The sequence below is a fragment of the Gorilla gorilla genome, chromosome 9 (assembly GCF_029281585.2).
Source record: "Gorilla gorilla gorilla isolate KB3781 chromosome 9, NHGRI_mGorGor1-v2.1_pri, whole genome shotgun sequence".
Lineage (NCBI taxonomy): Eukaryota > Metazoa > Chordata > Mammalia > Primates > Hominidae > Gorilla > Gorilla gorilla.
This window is the reverse complement of record NC_073233.2, coordinates 80,551,068-80,563,504: the sequence shown is the minus strand read 5'-3', so window position 1 is coordinate 80,563,504 and position 12,437 is coordinate 80,551,068. Positions and strand designations below refer to the sequence as shown.

General features: G+C 53.2%; 1 protein-coding gene across 2 annotated transcripts in view; it reads left to right on the top strand.

Annotated features, from left to right (window-relative positions):
- Nucleotides 1-362: 362 nt before the first annotated feature.
- Nucleotides 363-12,437, top strand: part of PDE2A (phosphodiesterase 2A) — a 100,064-nt gene continuing 87,989 nt past the window's right edge. The window contains exon 1 of one of the 2 annotated variants that reach the window (XM_055356742.2): nucleotides 363-649. In XM_055356742.2, the coding sequence (XP_055212717.1) occupies nucleotides 579-649 (71 nt within the window). In that variant the 5' untranslated portion in view covers nucleotides 363-578. The remainder of the gene's footprint in view (nucleotides 650-12,437) is intronic. The other variant, XM_063693356.1, reaches the window with a different exon arrangement.

Sequence of the window (12,437 nt, the reverse complement as noted above, 5' to 3'; positions counted from 1 at the left end):
GTCAGCCACTCCCCTTTCCCCCTACCCCACTCTCTTTCTATTTCTGCCTCTGATTTTTTTTCCTTTTCTGCCTTTGTTCCTCTGTGTGTGTGTGTTTCTCTATGCCTCTCTGATCTCTTTGTACTTCCATCTTGATCTCTCTAAGGCTCTGATCCCTCTCTCCTCTCCCTCTTCATGTGTTACTGTCCCCCTTCCTGTCTCTGTTTATCTCTCAGTCTCTCTGTGTGTGAGTCTTTTTTCCTCTCTCCCAGTCAGACTCTCTTGCTACCCCTCCCTCTCTCCCTCTCTGTCTGGGCCTCTCTCTGTTCCTCCTCCCTCCTCCCTCCCCCTTCTGCATTATCAGACCTGCTCCAACCTCCTCCCAGAGCCAGCCGAGCAGCAGAGGCAGTGGCAGCGGGAGAGGCGGGAGCAGCGGGGCAGCAGAGCTGGATTGGGGTGTTGAGTCCAGGCTGAGTGGGGGGCAGCCCACTGCTCTTGGTCCCTGTGCCTGCTGGGGGTGCCCTGCCCGGAACTCCAGGCAGCGGGGACAGGGCGAGGTGCCACCTTAGTCTGGCTGGGGAGGCGGACGATGAGGAGTGATGGGGCAGGCATGCGGCCACTCCATCCTCTGCAGGAGCCAGCAGTACCCGGCAGCGCGACCGGCTGAGCCGTGAGTATAGTGAGGGGCTGGGGTGGTGAGCGGCTGTGAGAGGTGCCACAGACAGGGTCCTGGGAGTCCCTCCAAGGAGCTGGGGTTGGCATGGAGCTGAGCCACGTGGAAGGATCGATCCTGCTCCTAGGCACCCCTCCTCCCCGCGTTGCCAGACTGCAGCCTGGGGTGGGGGCAGGTTACCTCTGAGCAGAATGAGGGTGTCTAACGTCACCCTAGTAGGTGATGAGGCTGGGGTCCCATGGAAGGGGCTGCTGGTTGGAGGAGGGGCTGATAATGAACCTGAACCGCTTCTTCAAGGGCTGAGGGTGTATGTGGGGAGGGGGAGGTCTGCCAAGGAGTTGGGAGGAGCTCTCGGGGCTGCAATAGGCTGGTTCAGGACCCTGGAGAGGGAGAGTGTCTTGGCCCACCAAGGCTACGTGTGTGTGAAGGAGGTGGGGAGGGGGAAAGATGGAGAAAATATGAATAAGAGTGGCCCTGGAGCAAGAGAGGGTTAGAGGTAACCACCTTCCATGGAACTGGGAATTGGGGTTCAGGGACACCACTTTATGAAACTTTACCCCAAAGCGTCTGTCCCAGGATAGGGTTCTACGGAGCCAGATGGAATATGGTGCCAGCCTCGTGTGTGTCCACGTGCAGGGGGCTGCATGTGCAAGTGAGTGGGGGGCTCCGTGGCGACACCCCTCTACTAAGGGCTGCTGAGGTGGTAGGCAGGGTGTGTGTGTGTGTATACACATGTGGAGTGTAAGGGACATGTTGGGTGTAGAGGGGCCTGTAGAGCTCTAGGGTCCTTGGTGGTTGGACGCAAAGCAGCCTGTCAGAGTTTGTGATCATCCCTGTGTGAGTGAGAGTTTATTTGCATGTGTCTGAGTGTGAGTGCAGGTTGGTCTGCATATGTATGTAGGTGTGTCTATTAGGTTGAGTTTGTATATTATGTGTGTTGTGTCTGCAAAATAGAGTGAATCAGTGTGCATTTTTTATCTGTTCCATGTGCATTTATGTGTGTGTATTTGTTAGTGTGTGAATAATAGCATTGCTGTGTGTGGAGGTGGATGTGGCTGTGTGCGTATAAGTATTCTGGTGTGGGTGTGTGATCATGGTGCTAGTGTGTATATCAGTGCTTCTGTGGCTGGTGTGTGTGTGTGTATCTATATGTGTGTATTCATCTGAGTGTGTGTGGGTGGCTGTTTCCTTCCCCTGGCAATTGAGGATACAGCTGGGACACCATGGCCCACTGATGCAGGGCAGGGAGGGGCTGAATGTATGACCGCCTCTTTGAACTCAGGACAATTCATTCTGCACCCTGTGGGAAAGATGCAGAAAAGAAATAGGCAATAATGACTCTGCCCTCTGGGGCTTCCTAAGCTTCATAGACATAAAATAGCTTGAGAATAATTAAGCAGTAGAGATCAACGTCATGCTAACAGGTGGGGGTGGGGTGGGAACTGCATAAGCAAAGGCCCTGGGCTGGGCATGTCCTGGAGCAGTGAAGACACTGTATAGAGTGGGGGGCAGGCAGGACCCACATTCTGTAGAACTTTGAGATCCAGGACTCTTAGGGTTTATCCAGAGAGCCCTGGGGAGCCCAGGAAGGTTTTATATAGGGGAGAGACATGATCAGATTTGGGTTCTAGAAACCTGCCCTGGGCCAGGCATGGTGGCTCATGCCTGTAATCCCATCACTTTGGGAGGCAGAAGCAGGTGGATCACTTGAGGCCAGGAGTTTGAGACGAGACTGGCCAACATGATGAAACCCAGTGTCTATTAGAAATACAATAAAATTAGCTGGGTGTGGTGGCACACGCCTGTAGTCCCAGCTACTTAGAAGGCTGAGGCATGAGAATATGAGAATCGCTTGAACTTGGGAGGTGGAGGTTGCAGTGAGCTGAGATTGCCTTACTGCACTTTAGCCTGGGGGTGACAGAGTGAGACTCTGTCTCAAGAAAAGAAAAAAAAAAGAAGAAGAAAAATAAAGAAACCTGCCTCGGTGGCATTGTCTGGGTTGAACTGGAAGAGAGAGGTGGGGCCAGGAGGCTAGAGTGGAGGCCAAGCCAATACAGGGGTCAGTGAGTTCTGGGGCTTTTTGAGAACTTGGGAAAGGCTGGATAGATGAGAATAGGGAAGGGAATGTCTAGGTGGCTCAGGCTTGGACTGGGGTCAGGGGTGTAGTGCAGACATCTCAGTAAGTCAGGATCTCATGAGGGAAAAGGCTCATGGAAGGCTCAGGAAAGCTGGGCGTGGGTGGGCTGAGGTAGTGGGAGAGATCTTTATAGTGTTTCTAGCTAGGATGGAGAGGGTCAGAGATCATGGAGCCATCTCTTGCCAGACAGGGAAACTGAGACTATGGCTTCATCACTATCCTTTGGCTGCAAGGCTGGGGCTCAACCTCTTCATCAGACCTGACCCTCAATATCATTCTCCTTCAGGCCCTGCCCGGAACCTCTTGGTTGCTGAGCTTGGTCAGCTCAGTGAGGGTTAATTGTCTTTATGCTCCCTGCACCCCCACCCCCCGCAGTCATTCCCCCTGCCCACCAAGCAGCTCCTGCCACTCTTCCTGCTTCCCACTCCAGCCTCCTGTCTCCAGGGACTGCTGATGGCTTGGCTGGGATCTAGCCAAATGGTGGGGGGTGGGGGCGGGGGGGGGGGGGGAAGAGCTCCCAGCAGTCCTCTACCCCTTGGTCTTAATGGACTGGGAGTCTCACCCTCAGCCATGCTGCTGTCAGGCCAGGGCTGCGCTCCCCGGGCTTCTGCTGCTTGGGCCTATGAAATCTCCCGACTCAGCATGATTCCATTGCTGCATTCATTCATTCAACCACTCAACAGGAACTCCTCAGTAGCTGCTTGGTGCCCACTTGGCTTGTCACCAGGGACACAGAGCAGACACTGACTGAGTCCCTGTTCTCAGGGAGTGCCCAGTCTGATGAAGGAGAAAGAAATGGAAATCTGCAACCCCACAGGGTGAGCAGTGCTGTGTAGGAGGTGGGGGGCCCACAGCAAGCCTGGGCTTCAGAGGAAGAGACATTTGAGCCGGACCTTGAAGGATGGGTAGGAATCGCCCAGGCAGGGAAGAGCAGAGGGAACAGTTTGTGAAGGTGGGTAGGAAAGACACAGGGCTAGGCACCTGACTCAGTGCAGCCTCCGGGTGGGAGAAGACAGTAAGGGAGTTTGGGTCATTTTCTAGCAGTTGTTTTAGTACTCTCTACAACTTGCCCTGCAGATCTATCCAGCCTGCTGTTTGCATACCCCCGGACACAGGATGTTCATCTCTTCCCTCCTGGGCAGCCCTTCCCTTGTGGTGGTTATATCTGTCCTGGGTCTTCTCTGCAGGGCCCAGCAACTCCAGGCTACCCAGCCTGGCCTTATGTCCTTTCTCCGTCCTGTGTCACTGTCCCCTGAAGTAGGGCCAGGCTGGGGCACAATGATCCAGGAGTGGCAAGAACACATCTAGGCAGAGAGTGGGAGAAATGCGCAGTCTTTATTAACAAAAATCTGAGATGGGTGCAGGCCCTGACTCCTCTCCAAAAATAATGATAAAGAAGCAGGCATGGCCAAATAAGGGAGTGAGGACAGACAGCAGGAAGAACTTCCTACCAATGCAGAAGGGCTGTGAGTCTCTTGGCTTCATGAGAGTGGGCTGTGCGTGTGAAAGGGAAGGTCTCAGAGGACAAGAGGGGGAATTGGAGGCAGAGGCACTGTCAGCCTCTCACTCTCCCATAGGTGAGTGAGTGAAGTCATCCAGGGAGAGGGAACAGAGGAGGGGGATCAGGACTCATCATTCATTCATTCAGCAGCCGTTCACTGGCACTACCAAACATGACACCCCTGGGGGCAGATGGACAGAGCCAGTGACCATGTGGATGGAAGCTCTGAGTCTTTCCTACCTGTGTTAGTGTCGCAGGAAGGTATTTAGGAGGAGGGGCCATTGGGGCTGGCCTTATAAGGAAGAGCCACTTCAGGCTGAGTTGAGGGACAGCACTAGGAAGATGGAAGACCATGTGCAAAGGCCTCAAGGTAAGGGCAAGCAGGATTTTGTTTACTTAGCACTGTAGGAGTTCAGAGTGGCCTAGGCATGAAGTGCCAGGCTGGGGGGAAGCCTTGGGCCGTGGTGGAGCAGGAGAGGAGTGGGGAATTGAGCCTAGACTGTAGGAAGCACTTTCTTCCGTGAAGGTGTCTCCAACAGGCTTGATGTGTAGGCATTATTGTAAGTTTGCAACTTCTTGGTCTCTCCTGGTGCTCCTGACCAGGGCCTGCTGAGGGACCCAGCCTTGCTTGAGAAAGGGGTGTTCAGTGAACAAAAGAGACCCTGGAAATGAGAGAGAAGCAGTGGCTGAAGAATGTGGGCCCCTTCCAGAAAGTGGCCTGCAAACAAATACAAAGCAATATGCAAATGAGCTGGCTAGGGCTTGGCAGCTTTGGTTGGAAGAAATGAGCCATCACCCCTTATTATGCCGGCCTCCTATCCCCTCTGCCCCAGCCTCCAGGACAGCTGGAACAGCCTTGTCTGCTCCTTGGAGCGCCCCAGCTTTTCTGAAACACAGGATTGTGGCCTCCAGGGTGGTGGCCATGGGCTCCCTGTCAGCACCCTCATCCTCCTGGGAAGTCGATATATTTAGTAACTGGAATGTTTTCACACATTTATCTCCTATTGTTCAGCTGCTTGCTCCCTGGGAAAGGCCAGGTCCCCAGTGATGTGACCCACTTCTTGAAGTCCCTGAAGTCACCCTTCTCACTGCCCCCCCACCCCAAAAAACAGGAGGCAACTGGGGCTTGGTGCAGCAGAACAGATTTGAGTCAAATATCTAGGAGGACTTCCCAACAGTGTAGTTGCTGAGATGTGTGGACCCTGGATTTCTGGGCTTTCATTCTTTGGATGGTTGCCTTGGGCGCAGAGGAGGCTTTGAAGATAGAGCAGAGAAGGTGGCAGACAGGCTTATGCTCAAATTTCAGCATACTGAAAGATGTACTGTTACTCTGTAGCTGTGTGGTCCTGGGCAAGTTACTTAAATTCTCTGAACCTTGTGTGAATAGTGGGGTGGAGATAATTATCCTTTCTTGGCAGGATGATTCTGAAGAATCTGGAAGTGCAGAGCTTAGCCCCTGGCATGCAGCAGGTGCTCACAAAGGTTAGCTACTGTCATTATGAACCACCCACGATCAGCCACACTTTCAGAAAGATTTAGCGGGGCCTGGAGAGGGAGAGACCAGAGCTAGGAGCCCAGGGCTGTCATCGTGTGGGAGGGACCAGGAGGCCTGAAACAGAGCTGTGGTTGTGGCTATGGTGAGAAGCACAAAGCTCTGTGGGAGGGACCGAGGTTTCTCAGAGAAGTGTGGCCACCTCATTAAGTTGTTCTGACTGGTCTGAGACCAATCCCCAGATTATACAATGGAAGAAAGGGCTTGGTGAAGAAGGGGTTAAGTCTGTGGCCACACCCATGCAGTCTGTGAGCCATTCTGGGAGCTGTAGTCTGTTGTGAATTTGCAGTAAGCATAGTTTGTACTGCCTCTTTTGATCCAAATCCACACCCTGCTGCCAAGGCTGGCCGAGGGCCGGCCCTGGTGGGTGCTGGGCTGTGTGGAGCCCAAAGGTGAAGCAGCATCGACCTCTTCCCTCAGGGACCCCCTGGCTTGCTATGTGTTGGGGGGTGCAGGTAGGAGCAGGGATAGAAGTATTAAGCTATAATTACGACTTCTCACATGTTCATGCAGAAGTTTACAGCTTCCTGAGCACTGTTTCCACATCTGTGATCTCATTTAATCCTCACCACAAACCCAAGAGACTGCTGTTTTCTGGATGAAGAAATGGAGGATCCAGGAGGGGAAATCGCTTGCCCACAGGTATTCAGCCAGTGATGGTGGAGCCAGACCTGGGGCACAAGTCTGTCTGCTTCCAGAGCTCCTGCTCTTTCCATACATTACTGTTCCAGATGGCAGACAGGCAAGATGTGGACAACTAAAGTTGGATGTGAGACATCTCAGCAGAGGAACAGCTGAGCAGAGAGCTGCTGATTCCAGGCTGAGAGTTTGGACTTTGTGTTGTGGCCCACCAGGATCCACCCAAGGGTTTTCTGATTAGAGCTGAGCTTTGAGAGAATTGGTCTTGCAGCCTAGGCTGAATGGATTGAACTGGAGAAACCAAAGTCAGACTGAGGCTTCTAAATCCCATCCTTGGTGCACCCAGCACTTTGCTGCTGTCCCTCCTCCATGCTTCTTCTCAGTTTCTTCCTTCTCCTCTCCTTCATCTTCTTCCCCAACCCTTTTTTTTTTTAATAGAGACAGTGTCTTGCTGGCTGGAGTACAGTGGTGCCATAATAGCTCACTGCAGCCTCAAATTCCTGGGCTGAAGCTATCCTCCTGCCTGGGCCTCCCAAAGTGCTGGGATTACAGGTGTGAGCCACTGCACCCAGCTCATCTTCTTCTTTCTCTCCTACTCCTCTCCGCCTCAGGCTGAGGAGTGATGACTTTTATACCATAGAGCTATGCTGTAATATCACATGTCTCCAGAAGGGGGTGCTGTCACATACAGTCCATTCCAGCCTGAATCTTCGTTGTGTTTGAAGGGCCAGTAGAAGTGTTGGACAAGTGGCAGAGATGAAGGGTGGAGAGAAGGATAGCCCATTGTTCTCCACCTCCATTGAGCCCAGGACATGAGGGCCCTGCTGAAATGGCATTGGGAGGAATGAAGGCTGAGGAGAGGTTGGACCCCAACCAGAAGGGACAGACATACTGAGTTAAGCCAGAGGAAATTTCCTCCTCATGGTTCTGGGACAGGCTAAGATTTGGAAATGCATCTAGAATGACATTGCAGTTGGGGTCTGGGTTTCTTTTGGGTCATGACTTGCTTGATACTGAGGTGTTGGGGATATTGCTTGTGTCTCAGTGTGTGTATGTGTACCTGAATGTGAGCTTCCAGTTGTGCATATGTGTATGTTGATCTGAGAGGGTGAGAATGTGTGGGTCAGTGTTCATATAAAAGTGTGAACATACTCATGTGTGAGCATGTGAGTGTCCTTTTTTTTAGTTTAGTTTTGAGACAGGGTCTCACACTCTCACCCAGACTGGAGTGCAGTGGCGTGATCTCAGCTCACCGCAACCTCCGCATCCCAGGCTCAAGCGATTCTCCTGCCTCAGCCTCCTGAGTAGCTGGGACTACAGGCATGCACCACCACACCTGCATAATTTTTGTATTTTTAGTAGAGACGGGGTTTCACCATGTTGGCCAGGCTGGTCTTGAACTCCTGACCTCAAATGACCCACCCACCTTGGCCTCCCAAAATACTGGAATTACAGGCATGAGCCACTGCACCCGGCTGTGACTGTCCATCTTTAAGTCTGATTTTGGTAAACAGTTATATGCATGTGACTGTGGCTTGTGTGTGTGTACATGTATGTAGAGTGCCATATACATATGTTCTAGTGAAACCGTATGTGTGTTCCCTGTGTATACAGATGCCTGTGTCTCAATGTGAGCACAGGGATGAGGGGATGTGTGTGTGTGAAGGCCCAGACACCTGCTGTGCTAACCGTTAAGGCTGCGCCTAATGTCTGGCTATTCAATACTTTTTCTCCTGGGTCCCGCTTTCCTGTAGGTAGAGACCCTTGAAGGGCTGGGCTTCCTTCAGGGGACTCTGGGCCAGGCTTTGTGTTCAGTCTCAGGTTGGGCCAGCCAGGGTCTTAGTCTATCGGATTGGGCAGCTGGACATGGCTGGGAAGTGTCTAGGTTCCATTCTCCCCAGGAACTCTTAATGGTCACACTTAAAGAGTTTCAGGGACTCCCAGCATGGTCCTCTTGTACTGATGCAACTACTGAAGTTCAGAGAGGTGCAGTGATTAACCCAAGGTCACCCAGCAGGACCCAGGATGAGATGATAGGGCTTTCAGCAGAGAGGGGAGTGTCTGACCTGGAAGGCTGCCCTCCCTCCAGCCCCTAGAGCAGGCGGGGAGCTCAGAGGAGAGCCAAGTCTGTGGTGTGAAGCCACCTCCTGCACCTGGCCATTTCCATGCCTCCTGGGCCTCAGAGGCTGCCTTTGAAGTTTTTACCAGAGCTTCTGCATGCTGTGAGATTCCTCCTGGGGACATGTGAAGTCGACTGTTCCATGGAGCATGGAGACTCGATGGAGAGGAGCCCAGTGGTGAAGTGAGGCCAGAGGAGGGGCTTCCTCTGGAAGCCTCAATTTCTTCTTTGCAGTAGTTGCTTTTTTTTTCGTGTTTTGTTTGTTTGTTTGTTTTTTAGGTTTTCACCGTTCTAACATTCAAGGCTTTCTCTGTTATCTCTCTTTGAGCTCTTAGTACTGAGACAGTGCTGGGGTTTGGGGCAGTCCTGGAGGCCCATCTGGGCTCAAAGTGAGGGTGGCAGGGCAGTCCCTTAGGGAAAGGGCTGCTTGGGAGACAGGGATGAGCTTCCTGCCCATAGTGGGGAGGCATGAGCAGGGGCTGGACAGCCTGGTTAGCAAGGCTGTATACAAGGTACCTACCCTAGTGAGGAAGTTGGTTGCAGATTATCTTGAGTCCCTTCAAGCTGTAGCTGCCATGGGGGGCCAGAGAAGAACGTGCCTCAGCTCTCTTGGGCCTGGGGAGGATTGAGTCCACAGAGTGCTCCCGGTGTCCTGGGCAGTGGAAGGTGCAATGTTAGACTGCGCACCTGGAAGCAGAGAGATCCCATTCCCTGGAGAACTGAAGGGAAATTTGTCTTCCTGGAGGTTTGGGGCTGGAGGCAGGGGCTGGATGGGAGGACACTCTGGGGTGGAGTGGGGGTGGGATGGGGAGGACTGGGCAAGTCCGAGGCGGCTCTGCTGTTGAGCACCCGCAGGAAGGAGCAGGGAGGCATATCCTGAATCATGCAGGGCTCTAGGGTGGGAGGCCCATGGTTGTGGGGCTCAAACATGGGCTCTGGTTGGGGCAGAGGAGAGGCTTCCTGGGGTTGGGGTCTGGGCAGGAATTGGGGTAGGAAAGGAGAGAAGCAGCAATTGGGTACCACCTCCTTCCCAGGTCAGGTAATTCGGAGTTGTCTTAAAACTCTCAGTGGGCCAGGCATAGTGGCTCGCGCCTGTAATCCAAGCACTTTGGGAGGCTGAGGTGGGTGGAGCACTTGAGGTTGGGAGTTCAAGACCAGCCTGGCCAACCTGGAGAAACTCTGTCTTTACTAAAAATACAGAATTAGCTGGGCGTGGTGGTGGATGCCTGTAATCCCAGCTACTTGGGGGGCTGAGGCAGGAGAATCGCTTGAACCCAGGAGGCGGACGTTGCAGTGAGCCTAGATTGTGCCATTGCACTCCAGCCTAGGCAACAAGAGCAAAACTCTGCCTCAAACAAAGAAACAAACAAAACCTCTCAGTGAGGTGGGATCTGGGGTCCAGATGGAGAGAACTAATGTTTACAGAGTGACCTTTATGTTTTAAAAATGATTATTTAAGGAGGCGATTAAACAAATCACCTCCTTAAATAATCCTTCCAGGGGGGCCGGGCGCGGTGGCTCACGCCTGTAATCCTAGCACTTTGGGAGGCTGAGGTGGGCGGATCACGAGGTCAGGAGATCGAGACCATCCTGGCTAACACGGTGAAACCCCGTCTCTACTAAAAATACAAAAAATTAACCGGGCGTGGTGGGGGGCGCCTGTAGTCCCAGCTACTCGGGAGGCTGAGGCAGGATAATGGCATGAACCCAGGAGGCGGAGCTTGCAGTGAGCCGAGATTGTGCCACTGCACTCCAGCCTGAGGGACAGAGCAAGACTCCATCTCAAAAAAAAAAAAAAAAAAAAAATCCTTCAAGGGGCTAGCCCTATTTTGTAGAGGGGAAACAGATGACAAACTTGAATGGTTTAACTGAAGACAGTTAGTGAAGCAAGTATTATGGAGATGGGGAAGGCTTAAGGGAACCAGCAGGACATGTCAAGGTACTCAGGACTGGCATCTGAGGGGCCAGGGGCGTTGGCAGAGGGGGGCCGAGGAGAGTGTCCCAGCTCCATGAGCCAGAGCCCTGGAGATGGGGCTGCCCTGCAGGAGCTGTGGCCGCAGCCACTGCTTGTCAAAGGAGGCAGGTGGGTGAGGGGGTGAATACCCACCATGAGCCTGCATGCTTCTCACCCTTTGCTCTCCTGCCAGTACCCTGACCCTCACTGGCAGAATTTCTCTGGATGCCAGGGGGCAAGGGAGCCCTGGATGAAGCTGCCACTTAGAAGTCGGCCTCTGGGGCACACAACCCAGCAGCAAAAGTTAGAGATTGGATGTGGAGGGACAAAGAGATGATGGGAAACCGAAGAACAGAGAGGGCATGGACTTGCCCAAGGTCACACAGCCTGTTGATATCAGAATTGGAGTCAGAAGCCAGGCTCTGCCTCTGAACACTCACTTTTTTGTTTGTTTGGTTTTCTTTTTTTTTTCTTTTTTTTTTTTTTCTGAGACAGTCTTGCTCTGTCGCCCAGGCTGGAGTGCAGTGGTGCGATCTTGTCTCACTGCAACCTCCACCTCCTGTGTTCAAGTGATTCTCCTGCCTCAGCCTCCCAAGTAGCTGGGATCACAGGCACCTGCCAGCATGCCTGGCTAATTTTTGTACTTTTGGTAGAGACGGGGTTTCACCATATTGGCCAGGCTGGTCTTGAACTCCTGCCCTCAGGTGATCTGTCCACCTCAACCTCCCAAAGTGCTGGGATTACAGGCGTGAGCCACTGCATCTGGCCTGAACACTCACTTTGTCACATTCACTGAGGTCTCCTGAGTGGACTCATACGCGCATTATCTACTCTCCGGCTGAGAGCTGCTTCCTGCCGTGATCACCGCGCTCTGTATCTGGGCAGCACAGGGGCTGCTGAAGAATGTCATTCTCAGAACGCAGTGTGCCCTGGAGCCCCCCAAGCCACCTGTTCATTCATCCCAACTGGCCTTGAGGGTGCCCTGGTGTGCCCTGCCTGTGCTTGTCACCCTGGCCATGGAGATGGACATGAAAGCCCTTGCTCTCCGCTTCATTAGAGACTGGCACACCCAGATGCAGGCAATCAATTTTGTCGGGTGAGTGCTGGGACCGCTGATGAGGACCCTTCCTGAGGAGGCGATGCTGGGTCTTAGCCTTAAAGAACAACTGAGAGTTTTCCAGGTGGAGGAGAAAAGGAAGGGTATTCCAGGCAAAAATCCCCGTAAGAGCAAAGGTGTGAGCAGCAAGAAATCAAGGGTGGCAGGTTCAGGGCTCCTGGGCTGGAGGAAGGGCCTGGAGGTGGAGAGGAAGGGAGTGAAGGCCCAGCTCACAAAGGGAAGCAGAGGAAAGTTTAAGCAGGGTCAGGCCATGGTTAGCTTTGGGGTTAGGAAGCTCCAAATGATGGGTGAAGTAGGGGGGCTAGACCCAGGTGAGAGGCAGTATTGCGGTTGGCCAAGGACATGTGAGTTGCATAAATGGGCCAGAGGAGGGGTGACAGCCGCTACTTCCCGGCTCACCTGCCTGAGCTAAGGCCCTAGTTCCTCAGTGTCTGCCCACCAATGCAGGTGTGTGGCAGCTCTAGACCCTCCTCTAGGGACATCCCTCCCTGCCTCATGCTGCCTGTGGCTTTCACTCTCTGGAGCACTCATCCATGGCACCCATAAGCCACCCCCTCAGACAATGGCCCCTAAAGCAAACCTGTGTCACCGTTGCATATCTCTTGATAACACTATGACCCCTCCACTGCCAAATCTGATAAAAGACCTCCCTTTGAAGACCTTCCTCCTGGAGTCGGATCTCAGTCCTTCTTGCTGTCCAGAGCCTGGGCCTTGGGCCTCCCTGGGAGGCGAGTCAGTGAGGGCAGCCCCCTTATGGTGCTGGGAG